General features: G+C 36.4%; 1 protein-coding gene across 4 annotated transcripts in view; it reads right to left on the bottom strand.

Annotated features, from left to right (window-relative positions):
• The window catches only part of INTU (inturned planar cell polarity protein), an 82,195-nt gene that overhangs the window by 23,707 nt on the left and 39,831 nt on the right, over window positions 1-18,657 (bottom strand). For 3 of the 4 annotated variants that reach the window (XM_047718394.1, XM_047718395.1, XM_047718392.1), the window contains exons 5-8: window positions 17,705-17,823; window positions 11,833-11,922; window positions 4,707-4,784; window positions 553-757 (exon numbers count right to left, since the gene is read on the bottom strand). In XM_047718394.1, the coding sequence (XP_047574350.1) occupies window positions 553-757; window positions 4,707-4,784; window positions 11,833-11,922; window positions 17,705-17,823 (492 nt within the window). The remainder of the gene's footprint in view (window positions 1-552; window positions 758-4,706; window positions 4,785-11,832; window positions 11,923-17,704; window positions 17,824-18,657) is intronic. The other variant, XM_047718393.1, reaches the window with a different exon arrangement.

The raw sequence follows: 18,657 nt of genomic DNA, 5'->3' as shown, positions 1-18,657 counted from the left end.
TGCATCTAGCAAATATTTCATGTACTCTTTTTTTGGGCTATGGTTTCTCTTGTGAAAAACTAAAGGACAAAAAGAAAAGTATCCACTTGTGAATTTTGATCTCACAAATGTTAATGTTTACAGGTTGCTATTTCCACTACTGAACTCTATAGGCTAATGTACAGTTACTAAAATTATTCCTTCACATTCCTTAAGACAACAAGCAAAGTATCTTTTCTCTTAAATTAGTCCAGTGTATTGTAGGAAAAATGACATTTAAAAAAAAAAGAGAACATCTGAACAAACAAAAGCAAAACACACCACATAACTATGATTTCTGAAAAGTATTTTAAGTTTGGAAAATGCTTAAATGTTAAAGATGAGAGAACTAATTTCTGTCTAGAAAGAAGTATTTCTCTAAGTTCACTGTACCAGATCTCCTACTTCATTAACCAATGGCTTCTTTTAACTCTTACCCACAATCCTGAAAATAACAAAAAGTCTAAAAAAGAGAGAAGATAAAAAATTACAAGGCAACTGGTTCTGATTTTTATTTATGACACCCGAGATTACCTTGATTTCCCGTGGAAGCATGAGCCATCGAACTCCAGGGAGGCCGTCTAAAAGCACTGCGCTGGAAGCATCATATTGTTGTGCACTCGGACTGGTACCAGAATGTAGTTTAGCAGGGTGAAGCGCTCTTTGAAAGAACAAGTTGAAAAAATGATCCAAACGAGGAACATTCTCAACCTGGCAAAAGGCACTGAAGAAACAAGAGCTGTAAGTCAGAACAACATGTGAAATGGTGGTTATCTTTTACATGCTCCTAAGGAGACTGGATCTTTCCCAGCTTACATAGGCTCTCTTCCTTACTCCTTTCCCTTATGAAGAATTACTGCTATAATATTACTGATGGAATGTGTTAAGAAGCTCATCCTGTCAATATTTTTTACCCAAAAACTTACTTTCAAGTGTACAGAGTAGATGATATTATGGGAGAACCACAGGGCTAACGCAAATGGTTTATCTACGACAGAATGAGCTGAAGTACCCTTTTTGTGGGGAAAAAAAAGTAAGTTGCTTTTACCTTATCTCTTAGCCATTTAAACTCCCAATACCATTCAGGCAAGATGGAATAATAAAGAAAGTTAGAGTTTTGTGATAGAACATATCTGACTTTGAATCTTTTTTTTTTTTTAAAGATTTTATTTATTTATTTGACAGAGAGAGATCACAAGTAGACAGAGAGGCAGGCAGAGAGAGAGGGAGGGAAGCAGGCTCCCTGCTGAGCAGAGAGCCCGATGCGGGACTCGATCCCAGGACCCTGAGATCATGACCTGAGCCGAAGGCAGCGGTTTAACCCACTGAGCCACCCAGGCGCCCCTGACTTTGAATCTTATCACTCACTGCTTTTAGTAGGTAGATATCTCAGGAAAATCATCTAACCTTTTTCTGAACTTTTGTTCCCATCTCTAAAAATGGGGATAATACAACCTGATTCACATGTGTAGTACCTAATACCTTAGTACCTTAGTAATAAGTACTTATTATACTTATTACTTATTGAATACAGAAAGCACATAATTAGCCTAAGTAATTTTCCCCTCTTCACTAATGAAGACAACACTATTGAAGAACTCAAAGAGAGGAAGGGGAGACAGACTAAACATTTGTTTTTAGCCATGCAAAAATAATAGAGCATTGGCTGCATCCTTTCATTGGAATAGCCCGCTGGATAATACGATAACTATTATATGTACCGTTAATACATCAGAATAATATTCATGGATTCATTCAACAAACAGCTTAAGTGCCAACTGTGTTCTAGGCACTGTTCTCACTGCTGGAAGTACAGTAGTAAAAATATTAAGACAAAAGACAAGGTCTCTGTTTCCATGGAGCTCACATTTTTTTTTTTTTTAAGATTTTATTTATTTACTTGACAGGCAGAGATCACAAGTGGGCAGAGAGGCAGGCAGAGAGAGAGAGAAGGGGAAGCAGGCTCCTTGTTGAGCAGAGAGCCCGATGCGGGGCTCGATCCCAGGACCCCGGGATCATGACCTGAGCCGAAGGCAGAGGCTTTAACCCACTGAGCCACCCAGGTGCCCCCGTGGAGCTCACATTTTAATGGAGAAAGACAACAAATGAACAAACAGTAAAAACATGAACTTGTACAAAGGGCCATACAGAGAATAGGATCATGTGAATGGGTGATGTGACAGATCAAAAGTTGGGGAAGAGTCTTTGAGAACGGGCATTTAAGCTGAGATCCCAATGTCAAGAAGATCCAGTGAGAGGAAAAAGCACAAAAGCTGACAAACTTGGGCAGGGTACCCACAGAAGAGCACAGAGGGGTGGGTGCGGTTTGAGATCTGAATCAGAAAGGTATGTAGGAGGGGCACCTGGGTGGCTCAGTGGGTTAAGCCTCTGCCTTCAGCTCAGGTCATGATCTCAGGGTTCTGGGATTGAGCCTGCTTCCTCCTCTCTCTGCCTGCCTCTCTGCCTACTTGTGATCTCTCTTTCTCTCTGTCAGATAAATAAATAAATAAAATCTTAAAAAAAAAAAAAGTATGTAGGAGCCAGATTATAATGTAAAAAGATCATTTTAACTGCAGTTGGAAATTTATTAAAGTGGCAAGGAAACCATTTAGATTACTGTAGTAGTGAGAGATGCTGGTGGCTGGACAGGGTTAACAGTGAAGATGTAAAGAAATGAATGGATTTGAGATATGTTTTAAAGACAGACTGTTTAGAATTTGCTGATAGTTTGGCTAGGAATAGTGAAGGAAACATATCTTTGATCAAAACACTAAATTTTGCGAATATATAATCAATCTTCCGTGCCTTATAGGGAACTAACTAGCTTACAACTTAAAAAAAAGTAAGTCTTTGGACTTTTTAGTCTTATAATTTTTCACAATGTGCTTTTAATATCTTTCATAATTAGAAAAAAACTTATTAAAAATTGCTACAAAATGACTACTAACAGCATCTTGGATCCATACTGCTTCTTGGCCTTAAGAACTCAATGGGTCTTCACATTTATTATCTTAGTTTGCCTTTCAAATTCTCACCAGAACAAGAAAAAACTAAAATTTATTGCCAATTTGGTGATACTTCCAAGTAAATGGAAGCTAAATTTCAAAATGAAATTCACAGAAATTAAGTGTCCCCCGCCCCTAACCTAGTCCACTGCAACTTGCAGAACAACCTTGACTAATTGTCTTAAAGTATGGAATTCATTGCAGAAATTTAATCTTTAATTATCTCTGGTTTTATAAAAATATAAAGCTTTAATTAAGGCAAAACAAAGCAAGGTTTGCTCACCCAGTGTGAATTTAAGGAGGTAGTTTACAACCATATCTTTACTCATCATTGATTAAAAATTTCCTTATTTAACTTAAGGTAAAAGCACTGTTTGTGGTTGCCTTGCCTTTTGTAGTTCACACATTTGGGAAATGCTAATTAGTAATTGGGTTTGAGAGGATTTGTCTCTTCGGAGGCTCTGGGAGGAGAAAGCTACAAACTAGACAATACTGATGACACAGCCACAGAAAATCCTTTCAAGGCTGCTTTGAGAACAGCGACAACAAAGATCCACAATAGAAAGGACAGAGAGCTGACACCACTATGCTTTGGGAAAACATATAAACTGTTTCTGGATTTTTATATTGATATTTTCTTAAGGCTTTGAAAGCAAAGGTATCATTTTAGCTTTCTGAAGTACTGGGACTTAGAAAAATCCCACAAACAGAAAAAATCTATTTTTTATCCATAATTTTATGGGTTCAAATGTCGAAGTTACCTCAAATTGCCTCCTTCAGATCAAGAAAGATGTATCATATTTTACTGTAAGGTTAAAAAAGCAAGAAGCAGAAAAATATGCATAATGTGAGCCCACATATATTAAAAAAGAGTATGAAGACTGTATTCATATTGTATAGGAAATGTATGAAATAATACACATGAAATCAGCCAATACCTTTTTTACTGTGTCATTTATTTATTAGTGCATTTTTTTTTACTAAAAAATTTTTAAGTAAGAAGTGTCAAATTTTAGGATAGTAAATTTGACAATGCTCTTATAAAACCAGAGAAAAACACAAACAACTTATTTAAAACCTTCTTACTCTTTTCTGTATCTGTTTTGAAATGCTCTTACATTTGCTACTATAGAAATATATCAAATCAGAATATAATTGTGGTTTTATCACTCTTTCACATTATTTCACTAAACTAACATAAGACCAAAAAAGAAAAAACAATGGATCAAGTGAAAAACTGCCTAGAACTATAAAATAAAGCCACTAATAAAGAAGGAAAAAATCAGAGAAAGAAGAAAAAAATCAAGTAACTAACTTGCCAATCAAGGAAAAGTATTAAGTGCAAAAGAGATTTAGAATTATATACTTAAAACTTGAGATTCATGTTTTCTAAGCATTGATATCTTCATTATTTTTTTTTATATTTTCTTATTAACTTTTAATTCCAGTATAGTTAGCATACAGTGTTATGTTAGTTTCAGGTGTACAACACAGTGATTCAACAATTCCATATATCACCCAGTACTTATCATGTCAAGTACACTCCTTGATCCCCATCAATTATTTCCCCTATCCCCTCACCTACCACCCCTCTGGTAACCAACAGTTTATTCTCTGTGACTAAAAGTTTTTTTTTTTTTAAACAAATAAACAAAAACTTGAGATTCTCACAGAAGTACTTACCTATCTAAAGAACCATACATAAATTTTAAGGTTTGGACAACATCTTCTATCATATTCCTCAGCTGAGGAAGAGGAACTCTAAAAAAAAGCAAAAATGCATTTATAACATAACCAAATGATACGTATTTAAGAGAAGCAGAACATCTTTACATTTTACACGAAAAGAATGTGAGAAGTCTGTGGGTTAAATGCTAGTATAGCTGGTTGTTCATTAAAGACTCACTCCGCTGTCTAGATTTGAAATTCGAGCATGGGTCTAGTAGGGACTTTGATATCACCACCTACAGAAAAAATATTTAAGCCTCTTTAGGGTTTAGTTTCCTAGTATATGTCACAGAACCATTACTGCTCACGTTAAATGTTTTGAAGCATACAGGAAACACAGGAGACAAATGAAAATGAAAACACAACGGTCTAAATCTTGGGGATGCAGCAAAAGCTGTTCAAAGAGGGAAGTTTATAGAAACACAGGCCTACCTCAATAAATTTTGAAAAGTATCAAATAAACAACCAAACCTTACCCCAAAGGAGCTAGAAAAAGAACAAAGCCCAAAGGCAATAGAAGGAAAAAAAATAATAAAGATGAGAGCAGAAACAATAAAATTTAAAAAAAATTTTAGCCACGCATTCATGATAGATCATATCTCTTTCTGCTGAAATTAGACACCTTTAAAACACAAATGTTTTGCTATTTTTCATTGCAGCCTCCTTTGGAGTTCCTGTTTGTGGTATAAAAACATGTCCACAATTCGGCACTCTTTCCCTCAAGAGGTAGAACTTAATTTCCCTCCCCCTGAGTGTGGGCTGGACTTAGTTAACTCACTTCTAACAAACAGTAAATGAGGAAAATGACTGCACCATTTCTAAGACTAAGTCAACTTCCCCGTTTTCTCTATTTTGAAGAAACCTATCTCTCTATCACTTGCTTTGGGGGAAGTCAGCTGATGTGCTGTGAGAAGTTCACTCAAGCAGCTCTAGGGAGAGATCCTTGTGGCAAGGAATTAAGGCCTCCTGACAATGGCCAGGTGTGTAAGTCATGTTGGAAGCAGATGCTCTAGCTCCAGTTCAGCCTTCAGATAACTGTATCCTTGACCAACATTTTGACTGAAACATTAAGACAGATCCTGAGCCAGAATCACCCAGTTAAGTTGCTCATGAATTCCTGATTCACAAGAACACCTATGAGATAATAATGTCTACTGTTTTAAATCCCCACGTTTTTCATGATTTGTTATCCAAGAATAGATAACTAACGCACTGCTATATAATGAAAGAAATCTGGTTAACAAAATTATCAATAAAGAGAATAGTCATATTCATGCTCAGATTGGCTGTATAATGCATTTTTTAAAAAAGATCTTATTTAGGGGCGCCTGGGTGGCTCAGTGGGTTAGGCCGCTGCCTTCGGCTCAGGTCATGATCTCAGGGTCCTGGGATCGAGCCCCGCATCGGGCTCTCTGCTCAGCAGGGAGCCTGCTTCCTCCTCTCTCTCTACCTGCCTCTCTGCCTACTTGTGATCTCTCTCTGTCAAATAAATAAATAAAATCTTTAAAAAAAAAAAAAAGATCTTATTTATTTGACAGAAAGAGAGAGACAGTGAGAGAGGGAACACAGGCAGGGGGAGTGGGAGAGGGAGAAGCAGGCTCTCCACTGAGCAGAGAGCCCAATGCAGGGCTCGATCCCAGGAGCCTGGGATCATGACCTGAGCTGAAGGCAGACACTTAATGACTGAGCCACCCAGGTGCCTCTGGATAATGCATTTTTACAATACTTTTTTCTTCCTTGGGAAGCTTAAAAGCAACACCAAAAGAAAAGTTATCTAAACTGGTATTCTCTAAAGTTGTGTCACTCACATATTATAGTATTTATTTTGATATTTGATTACTATTTGGTAGACAATGTATGATTCTGTGGACCAAAGAGTTAAAACTAAAATGCACTTATAGTTTAATAGAAGTTGTCCAATTTTTTTTTTTAAACCGGGGAGGGATCTAAATTACAAATTTTTTAAAAAATCACTGAACAGGGACGTAAGACTCATCTAACATTAGTTAAATCCCTCTCCTTGAGGCTGTTGTCCATATTCCTATCCCATTTCCCCACAGCTTTTAATATCTAATGACATCAGGGGAGCAATGTGGTAGAAGGAATTCAGAAAGACTCTCCTTCAATTTGCAATTCTGCTTTTTGCCAGTTATGTGACCTTTGGCAAGTTATTTAATCTTCTCTTAGTTTTACTTTCCTCATTTATAAAATGGGGCCAGAGATCACGAAGTACATCTGGAGCTGATTTTGAAGATTAAATGAGATTAATGAATGTAAAGTACCTAATGCAGTCCCTGGGTTCACAGTGTGCTCATTATAAATGTCAACCCAACTCTTACCTCCAACTATAAAAATAAGATATATTTAAAAATACTTGCAAAAAGTTAAGAAGGAGAAAACAATAATATAAGACATACCATTAGAGACATCACTTTAAAGTTAAATATTTCTTACAGTTGACCCTTAAACAATGCAGGGGTTAGGGGTCCCAATACTCCAGGCAGTTGAAAATTCAAGTACAACTTTTTAACTCCCCCAAAACTTAAATACTAGTAGCTTACTGGTGACTAAAAGCCTTACTGATAATGTAAACAGTTGTTTAACACATACTTTGTACGTTACATGTATTATATACAGTATTCTTACAATACAGTAAGCTAGAGGAAAGAAAAGAAAGAAAATGTTATTAAGAAAACCATAAGAAGAGGGGCGCCTGGGTGGCTCAGTGGGTTAAATCCTCTGCCTTCAGCTCAGGTCATGATCCCAGGGTCCTGGGATCGAGCCCCACATCTGGCTCTCCGCTTGGTGGGGAGTCTGCTTCCCCCTCTCTCTCTCTCCCTGCCTCTCTGCCTACTTGTGATCTCTCTCTCTGTCAGATAAATAATAAAATCTTTAAAAAAAAAAAAAAAAAGAAAACCATAAGAAGAGAAATTGATACCGTAAGTTTGTATCATCTGTTTACAAGATGAATCATCCATCTATTTGTTAGTACCTGTGTCAATACTGTCTTACATAATACAAAACACTATAGATGTTACACATGTTACTGACACTAAACATCCAAAATGAAAAGATAATGCTAAAAAGAAATAAAATATTTATTTACAGACAATTCATGCATTCATAACAAAGCAGCAGCAATACGATTCTTTATGGTAGCCTAATATAATTGACAGCATAGCTTCATGGCAGCCTAACCCATAATACTAGAGAATGAAGCATTGAATTATTTTCAGGGCATGCCATATTATATTCGTAATACAGTACTGGAAACACTGTTAGTTTTTTTTTTTTAATTTTTTTTTTTTTAATTTATTTGACAGAGATCACAGGTAGGCAGAGAGGCAGGCAGAGAGAGAGGAAGGAAAGCAGGCTCCTGCTGAGCAGAGAGCCCAATGCGGGGCTCGATCCCAGGACCCTGGGATCATGACCTGAGCCGAAAGCAGAGGCTTTAACCCACTGAGCCACCCAGGGGCCCCAGTTTTTTTCTTAAATCACTTACCTGTGATGGTATACTGATATGCAGTTTTCCCCTATTACAAGAAGGAGAGGCATACTGTATGGTAGTATAATTTTTTTGAAAGAAAGTTATAAAATAGAAAAATAACATATTATTAATTTTATGTTAAATATCAATCACCTTATCTAGGTAAGGACACACTATCCCCTTCCACATGAGTCTTGCACATGGTGTTCTCCACAATCAATACTTAGACGGTGATGACGACGACACAGCTCTTGCTGTACAATTATCAGATTTTCACATGAAGACACACACATACACAACAGATAAGTTTATTAGCTACACGGCATGATGATTATCTACTATTCATTCAGTGGAAGTGGATCATCATAAAGATCTTCACCCCCATCATCTTCATGCTGAGCAGGCTGAGGAGGAGGAGCAGGGGTTGGTCTTGCTGTCTCAGGGGTGGCAGAGGCAGAAGATGTGGAGGTAGAAGGGGAAGCAAGAGAGGCAGGCACACTCAGTGTAACTTTACAGAAATATATGGTAATTTCTCTTTTCCATTTCTCTAAAAACATTCCTATATGGCATCAAACTTTCTTCCACCGTTTGCTTTATTATCAGTGCCCATATCATAGAAGGATCCATGTTGTAAAAGAAGTAAAAAGCAGTCCTGAATAATCAGAATCCTTCTGCCAGATTATCTAGTACCAGGTTCTTTTTGGCAGTCTTTCTTCTATGTCTTCTTCCTCATCGTTTAGCACTGGTTCAGAAGTACTCATTTTCATCAAGTCATCTTCTGTTCACCATTCTGGTATGGTGTCTGTTAGCTCCTGAATTTCACTAAGATCTCTATCTTGAAACCCTTCACTTCCCATCTTGCCACCTTGTTGCCATATCCAATACTTGGCATGACTTCCTTGATTAGCTCTTTCATGATTTCCTTGTTTGGCTCTGTCATAAATCCTGTGAAGTCATGCACAACATCTGGACACCATTTTCTCCAGCAGGAATTTATTGTTTCTGGCTTGATGGCTTTAATGGCCTTTTCGATAACAACAATGGCATCCTCAGTGGTGTAATCCTTCCAGACTTCCATGTTCTATCAGGGTTCTCTTCTACAGCATTGACAATCCTTTCCATAGGGTACGATGTGTAGCAAGCCCTAGAGGCTGAATTAGAGATTGCTGTTTTGGGGGGCAAGTAGACTGACATCTTCAGTGTTGAACTCATGGGGTTCTGGGTGGCCAGGGGCATTGTCCAATAGCAAAATAATTTTTTTTTAAACTTTTATTTTATTTTTTTTTAAATTTTTAAAAGATTTTATTTATTTATTTGACAGAGAGAGATCACAAGTAGATGGAGAGGCAGGCAGAGAGAGAGAGAGAGGGAAGCAGGCTTCCTGCTGAGCAGAGAGCCCGATGCGGGCCTCGATCCCAGGACCCTGAGATCATGACCTGAGCCGAAGGCAGCGGCTTAACCCACTGAGCCACCCAGGCGCCCTAGCAAAAGAATTTTTAAAGGCAAAGTAGTTTCTGATTTTAGGGACAAAGCATCAATGGAACCAATCCAGAAAAAGGGTTTTCAATGTCCAAGACTTCTTGTGGTACAACCCAAAGACTGGTAGCTAATATTATCTGGTGTATCATTTTCCTTCAAGGTTTGGGGTTAATGAGCTTTATAGATAAGGGGAGTCCTGATCATAAACCCGAATGTGTTGGCATAAGAGGGTAGAGTTAGCCTATTCCTTCCTGTCTTAAATCCTGGTGCTCACTTTTCTTCTTTACTAATGTCCTATGCAATATTCCCCCCCCCAGAATAGGGCAATTTTGTCTGTATTAAAAACCTTGAGGCAGATATTCTTTCTCCTCACTGATTTTCTTAATGGCATCTGGGAACTCATCTGCTGTCTCTTAGCAGAATCTGCTTCTCCTGTTATCTTGACATTTTTAAAGCTAAACCTCCTTGTAAAATTGTCAAGCCACCCTTTGCTGGCATTAAATTCTCCTGCTTTAGAGCCACCTTTTTTTTTTTTTGCCTCTAGTTGTCATATAATGACTGCTTTTTCTCAAATCATATTAGAGTCTATAGGTATGCCTTTCTTACAGTAATCCTACACCTGCTTTAAGCTGGATTTTCAATACATGATAAAAAGATATTTCACAGAAAGTGCAGTGTTTTTGCACCTGCTGGCATAACTCCAGTGATAACTTCATGAATTTCCTTTTCCTTTTTACAATGGCCTGTACACTGGATTTATTTATCTTGAAATGGCGGGCAACCGCAGGTGCAGACCTCAATGTATAGTACGTATCAAGCAATCCAACTTTTTCTTGTAATGTCATAACTTTCCTCTGCTTCTTGGGAGCACTTCCAGCATTACTAGTAGCACTTCATATGGGTCTCCTGGTGTTATTCAAGGCTTACAGTATTGCATTAAACACAATGAAAAATATGCAAGAACTGTGAGAAATCACTTTTTACTGCAATAAACAATTTACTGGAAAGACAAACTGTTCACACAGAGATGATTAGTATCATAGGGAGTTTTAAGCAGATAATCATAACACAAGCTCACCGCAACAGCAATAGGAGGTGGCTATGAAATTCTTACAGTAGTACAGTATGCACTATAGTTAATTTTATGCAGTTATGATTTAATACTGCATCTTTACTTTATTCACATCTCTCTCAACTGTGAATTGCTCCATTCAAGTGTCTGTATGAGTTTTGATAAATTTTAACTTTTAATAATAGGCTTGTGTATATTTTATGGTAATTATGATGAGACCGACTAGTATCTACATATATTTTATGCATTCATGATATACCTTTTTCTCAATTTTTTCAATATTTCTACGCTACGCAGTTTATCTGCAAGTTTTTTCATATTGTCACAAATCTCCAAAAAATTTTCCAATATAGTTATTGAAAAAAACCCACGCATAAGTGGATCAACGCAATTTGAACCCATGTTCTCCAAGGGTCAACTCTATTTTGTCAAGGGCACTCAATAACAGGGCCAAACACCTTTCTACTTGACCTTTAATTCTCCAAAATCTCCAACAGTAAAAAAACTGCAAACACATAAAATCCATACCACAATCTTGTCAAAAGTTTGAGTAGAGAAGGTCATCTCTCAGCTCCATATTGGCCACATCTCAGAAGGAAGTGTACTGAAAGCCGGGCCCCTAGAAATTGTTTCCAGCACTTTTCTGTTTTGTTTTCAATTAAGTAATGATTTATTTATTTTGAGAAAGAAAGAGAGAGCAAGTGGGGGAGGGCAGAGGGAGATAGAGAATCTCAAGCGGGCTCCATGCTCAGTGTAGAGCATGACACACGGATCTATCCCAGGATACTGAGATCATGACCTGAGCCAAAATCAAAATCGAGAGTTGGACACTTAACTAACTGAGCCACCCAGGTGCCCCTTTTCTGTATTTTTAAATACCAAATTAGCATGGTAGCTATTGTAGTGGTGCAACAGATCTTTAAACTGTAAAACTGAAAGACTTTGCTTTCGCCAAAAACGTCATAATTTTAATGAAACAGACTTTGTTAGCAATATTTCAGAAATGATTTTAAGGTTAAAAAAAAAAAAAGATCTCAACTTACTTTTCAGCAGGCAGGCCAATTAACAACAACTTGTCAGATTCTTTCCAATAAGCCACATGGATTTGTTTCCCATTTAAAAGAAGGGATGAGCTAAGAAAAAGTAGAGTGAAAATAAGTTAGAATATCTTTAAATGTCATAAAATTATAAACAGTCACTCATAAAAGATTACATATAGTATGATTTAAGAACTGCATGCTTAATGAGCAAATTTCTTGGCATATACCTAACTGTCACACAGAAAGGGCAAGTAATTATATAACAACAAAAAATATATTCTGAAATATTTTTTTAAAACCTATAAAAAAGCTCTAGGTCAAACAGCAAAAAGTAGTGACCTCTTACAGCCAAAAGTAGTGAAATTCTTTAATTAACATTAAATGACTATATGCTACTTTTTTCAGAAGAAAGCTCCCATTAGTATGCAAATTTAACAAATCTTTTCTCACTGCCTATTTATAAACATGATTTATTAAGAGAAATTACAAAAATAGGAAGACACAGTCCCAGCTCACAAGATAATAATTCAATATAGGACATAGGTACATAAGCAAGTAACCAAAATATAAGTCAGATTTAAACATGTTCTCAAAGAAATGCTTAGAATAATGTATATATTCATTGTGGTGATGACTTCAGGGTCTATAGGCCTCTGTTGAAACTGATCAGATTGTACATTTTACATATATGCAGTTTACTATACTTTAATCAGTTGGAAAACTAAATGTGATCTAAAGAGAGATATATAATGAACTATGAAAACATGGAGAGCATAATGATTCCATCCTATAGTGTGGGTAGGTAGTAGGAAGAAAATAAAATGAAATATACTCAGTGATTTTTTTTCTTTAAACTAGAATACATACATCAGTCTATCTGCTGAGTCCTTAGTATTTAATGTACCTTCTATACTGCAATAGATATTATTGTTATTTTTATTATAATCAAATGCATACTATTTGTGAGACATGATATTTTTTCATCTTTCTAACATCCTCTTCAGGCATTACCACCACTGTTTTTTAAAATTGTTGTTAATAATCACTTCTCGGCCTTTTGGCTAAGGTCAAGTGTAAAACTGTTGTTAAATTTTTATTTAGATTCCAGTTATTTAACACACAGTGTAATAATAGTATCAGATATACAATGTAGTGATTCAACACTTCCATATACCGGGTGGCTGCTCATCACCTATTTAGCTCATTCCCCTACCCACCTTCCTCCCCACACCAGAAGTTGTTCTCTATAGTTAAGAATTGGTTTCTTTGTTTTGCCTCCCTCTCTCTTTTTATCCTCCCTTTGCTCAACTGTTTTTTTTTTTCCTTAAATTTCACATGAATGAAATCAACTGGTATTTGTCTTTCTGACTTATTTTGCTTAGCATAACACTCTCTAGCTCCATCCATGTCATTGCAAAGATAAAGACTTCACTAAAAAAGAGAAATACAGGCCAGTATTCCTGATGAATGTGGATGTAAACATTCTCAATAAACTACTGGCAAACCAGATCCAACAGTATTTTAAAAAAATCATTCCCCATGATTAAGTGGGATTTATTAGTGGGTTGCAAGGGTGGGCTCAATATTTGCAAATCAATCAACATTATAAGTCATATTGATAAAAGGGTAAGAACCATATCATTTCAATTATAGATACAGAAAAAGTATTTGACAAAATATAACATTCACTCATGAAAAGATTCTCAACAAAGTAGGTTTATTTATTTATTTTAAAAGATTTTATTTACTTATTTAAGAAAGAGAGAGAGTGAGAGAGAGAGAGAGAGATCACAAACAGGGGCAAAGGGCAGAGGGAGAAGCAGACGCCACACTGAGCAGGGAGCCTGATGCGGGGCTCGATCCCAGGACCCTGGGATCATGACCTGAGCGAAAGGCAGACGCCTAACTGACTGAGCCACCCAGGCACCCAACAAAGTAGGTTTGGAGGGAACATATTTCAACAAAATAATGGCCATATATGAGAAACCCACAGCTACTATCATTCTCAATGAGGAAAAAGAGCTTTTCTTGTATGGTCTGGCACACAACAGGGATGTCCACCTTCACCACGGTTATTTAACATAGTAATAAATCCTAGCCTCAGCAATCAGACAACAAAAAGAAATAAAAGGCATGCAAATTGACAAAGAAGAAGTAAAACTTTCACTATTTGCAGATGACATTATACTCTGTTTAGAAAACCCCAAAAACTCCACCAAAAACCTGCTATAACTGATACACAAATCTAGTAAAGTCCCAGGATACAAAGTCCCAGGATACAAAATCAACATACAGAAATCTATTGCATTTCTCTACACAAGTAATGAAGCAGCAGCAGGAGAAATTAAAGAATCAATCCCATTTAAAATCATACCAAAAACGGTAAGATACCTAGTAACAAACCCAACCAAAAAGGTAAAAGACCTGTACTCTGAAAACTATAGAGCACTGATGAAAGAAATTGAAGGACACAAGAAGTGGGAAGACTTATTCCATGCTCATGGATGGAAAGAACAAATACTATTAAAATGTCTATACTAGGGGGGCGCCTGGGTGGCTCAGTGGGTTAAAGCCTCTGCCTTCAGCTCAGGTCAGGATCCCAGCTTCCTGGGATCAAGCCCCACATCCAGCTCTCTGCTCAGCAGGGAGCCTGCTTCCCCCCACCTCTCTCTGCCTGCCTCTCTGCTTACTTGTGATCTCTATCTGATAAATAAATAAAAAATCTTAAAAAAAAAATGTCTATACTAGGGGTATCTGGGTAGCTCAGTGGGTTGAGCCTCTGCCTTCGGCTCGGGCCATGATCTCAGGGTCCTGGGATCGAGCCCCACATCGGGCTCTCTGCTCGGCGGAGAGCCTGCTTCCCCCCTACCTCTCTGCCTGCCTCTCTGCCTACTTGTGATCTCTGTATGTCAAATAAATAAATAAAATCTTAAAAAAAAAAGTCTATACTACCCAAAGCAATCTATACATTTAATGCAATACCTACCAAAATACCACCAGCATCAAAATACCACAAAGCTAGAACAACCAATCCTAAAATTGTATGAAATTGTATAAATTGCATGAAATTGTATAAATTTCATATACAATATGAAATTGTATAAAATAGTATGAAGTCCTAAAACTGTATGAAACCACAAAAGACCCCAAATAGCCAGAGCACTCTTGAAAAAGAAAGGCAAAGTGGGAGCCATCATAATTCTGGACTTCAAGCTATATTACAAAGCTGTAGTGATCAAGACAGTATGGTACTGGCACAAAAACAGACACATAGATCAGGGGAACTGAAAAGAAAACTCAGAAATGAACTCACACCTATATGGTCAATTAATCTTCAACAAACAGGAAAGAATATCCAAAAAGAAAAAGACAATCTCTTCAACAAGTGGTGTTGGGAAAACTGGTCAGCTACATGCAAAAGAATGAAACTGGACCATTTTCTTACACCATACACAAAAATAAATTCAAACTGGATTTAAGACCTAAATGTGAGACATGAAGCCAATAAAATCCTAGAGGAGAACATAGGCAGTAACTTCTTTGATATTGGCCATAGGAACCTCCTTCCAGATATGCCTCCTAAGGCAAGGGAAACAAAAGCAAAAATAAACTATTGGGACATCATCAAAATTAAAAGCTGCACAGCAAAGGAAACCATCAACAAAAGTAAAAGACAACATTTGGAATGGGAGAAGATATTTGCAAATGACATATCTGATAAAGGGTTGGTATCCAAAATCTTATAAAGAACTTAAAAAATTCAAAGCCCCCAAAATGAATAATCCAAGTAAAAAAGGGACATGAACAGACATTTTCCCAAAGAAGACATCCAAATGGCCAACAGACACTTGAAAAGATGCTCCACATTAATCACCACTAGGGAAATGCAAACCTGAACTACAATGAGGTATCACTTCATACCTGTCAGAATGGTTAGTATCAACAATACAAGAAACAGTAAGCGCTGGTGGTCAAAGAGGAACCCTCCTACACTGTTGGTGGGAATGCAAACTGGTGCCAGCCACTCTGGAAAACAATATGGGATATCCTCAAAATATTAAAAAGAGAACTACCCCATGATCCAGCAATTGCACTACTAAGTATTTACCCTAAGAATACAAAAACACTAATTCAAAAGGGATACATATACCTTGATATTTAGAAGCAGCTTATCTATAATAGCTAAATTTTTTTTAAAAGATTTTATTTATTTATTTGACGGACAGAGATCACAAGTAGGCAGAGAGGCAGGCAGAGAGAGAGGAGGAAAAAGGCTCCCCGCTGAGTAGAGAGCCCAACACGGGGCTTGATCCCAGGGGATCTCAGGGGATCCCAGGTGACCCTGGGATCACAACCTGAGCTGAAGGCAGAAGCTTTAACTCACTGAGCCACCCAAGCACCCCTATAATAGCTAAATTATTGAAAGAGCCCAAATGTCCATTGACTGATGAATGGATAGAAAAGATGTAGTGTGTGTGTTTGTGTGTGTGTATAAATATAAATATATGTATATATATAATGGAATATTACTCAGCTGTAAAAAAAAATAAAATCTTGCCATTTGCAATGATGTGGATGGATGGAGCTAGAGAGCATTATGCTAAGTGAAATAAGTTAGAGAAAGACACATACCATATGATTTTACTCAACACTTCTTTTTAATGCAAAAAAGTTTTTTAAAGATTTTATTTATTTATTTGACAGAGAGACAGAGAGAATGAGAGAGAGAGAGCATGAGTGGAGAAAGGTCAGTGGGAGAAGCAGATTCCCTGCTGAGTAGGGAACCCGATGCAGGACTCAATCCTGGGGCTCCAAGGTCATGACCTGAGCAAAAGGCAGTCACCCAACCAACTGAGCCACCCAGGTATCCCTTTTTAATGCAAACTTATACATGAAATGTAGCCTCGGTTACTATCTTGAAAATGAACCCCATGGTTAAATATAACTTTCATTTAGAAAAAGAAATTCTCCTTCCTATTGTCTTGCCGACCTTATCTTTTAAAATCATACAAGTGTCATTTTTACCAGAAGATGGGAAAAGTTAAAGCCTTAGAAAATCTAATTTTATATTTTATATATTATGGAGCTCTTAAAAAATTTGAGATAAATGCCTATTTTGTAAAGTCTACAATTGTTGAATTAAGGAAGAAAAATGGTTAGTAATCCCATTTATTTATTTAATTTTATTTAAAAAATAAATAAATAAAACTCAAAAGTTTTCAGCATTCTCCCATAAATTAACTGTGGCATTTCAAAGTTAGGGCTTAATAAATGAATGTGGAATGGGATATATGGCTCTATAACTGACTAGATGGTATATTTTGTTTTTCCAAAAAATTATTTCACATAATTCTTGCTTATCCATCATCAAGTGAACTTGCACAGATGATAACTGCATTCTGACTCTTCTTTTTAAAGTGTATGTGTTTTCTGTATTTTTCTGTCATACTTGTAGAACATGAAAAATTCAGTGTTCAGTCATTCTTGCCAACCACAGAAGTATTGCCTAGCGAGTTAATAATCAAGACAAAAGCATGAAAAAGCCCAGACTCAATGTAATGCCATGCTTAAGAGATACTACCTTCATGAATAAATTCTAAAAGGTAGGTCCATTAGTCCTCCTTTGTGATTTAAAGTGTGCCAAAACACCCAGATTTATAGCTGTATTGAGAACCTACTCCTTTATATAGGTGACTGCTAGAAATAATTTGGGTGAGAAACAAAATACCTACAGATATCATATCTGCTGTATAGATATCTATACTATAGATAGAAATATATTTGTATAATAGATATGTATATCACTATATCGTCAGAACCAAGGTACAGCACTTGAAAGAAACAGAATTAAAGCTAAATAAAAATCAATTCTTACCTAGTAACTTGTGTCCCAGTTACATTTTCCAACATGTCACAGAGTGTGAGAAATATCCCTCTCACACTTTTAAGTTTCTGAGATGCATCAGATACTGGACAATGATAAAGAATTTCCTGCTGTTAGAGGAAAAGAAATAGAAATGATCAGCCTCCCGTATTTTCCAACCATTATTTTGGTCATGGAAAGTTCAGAATTCACTATTAAGAAAAGAACAAAAAATCAATCTTTTCAGCTTCAAAGGAAGCTTTATTCAAACAAACACAAGGAGAGAAGTATGTCTGGAATTTTAACACATTACCTAGTATTTAAAACACTACTTTTGAAAGTAAGTTACAGACTGTCAAACTGGTCATAATATCAAAATATACACTGAGTAGGACACTGATTAGTTAGAATGATTATAATTGATTTCACTATTTAATTACTTTCATTACTGACATTTAAGAGATAACCTTCGTCATCTTTGGTGAAATCATCATTAAATCTTTATTTTAACCCGAGACAATACTGCAATTAAATTTACAAAGAACACAAAATTAGAGCAGTGCAGATAGAAAGCAGTATTTATGATGTTATAATATCTTATCTGTCTTAAATTTAAGAGGGTTTTCCCACCACAAGTTAATCTGAATTCAAACTTTAAAAGAAACCACATTTTAAATCATAGAAAAAACTAGATCTATATGATAATTCAAAAAATGCTTAATATTTTTTTCTTTTCAAAAAGAGCATATTCCCAGGAAACAGTTTTACAAAATAAAATAAATTTCAAAATCAGGATGTGCTTTGGGCTAGAACTTTTACACAAAGGGATGAATCATTCTGTATCTCACTTTTTTTGTTGTGACTTAAAGCAACATGTTATTTTTCCTCACAAGGCAAACTAAAAGCTGGCAAAATAAAAATTTCTAGATAGAAACCACAGAGAATTCGGAGTAGCTCCCAGTTAC

Source organism: Lutra lutra, chromosome 2, assembly GCF_902655055.1.
Source record: "Lutra lutra chromosome 2, mLutLut1.2, whole genome shotgun sequence".
NCBI classification, from domain to species: Eukaryota; Metazoa; Chordata; class Mammalia; order Carnivora; family Mustelidae; genus Lutra; species Lutra lutra.
The sequence above is the reverse complement of the archived record's forward strand: the minus strand, read 5'-3'. Positions and strand labels throughout refer to the sequence as shown.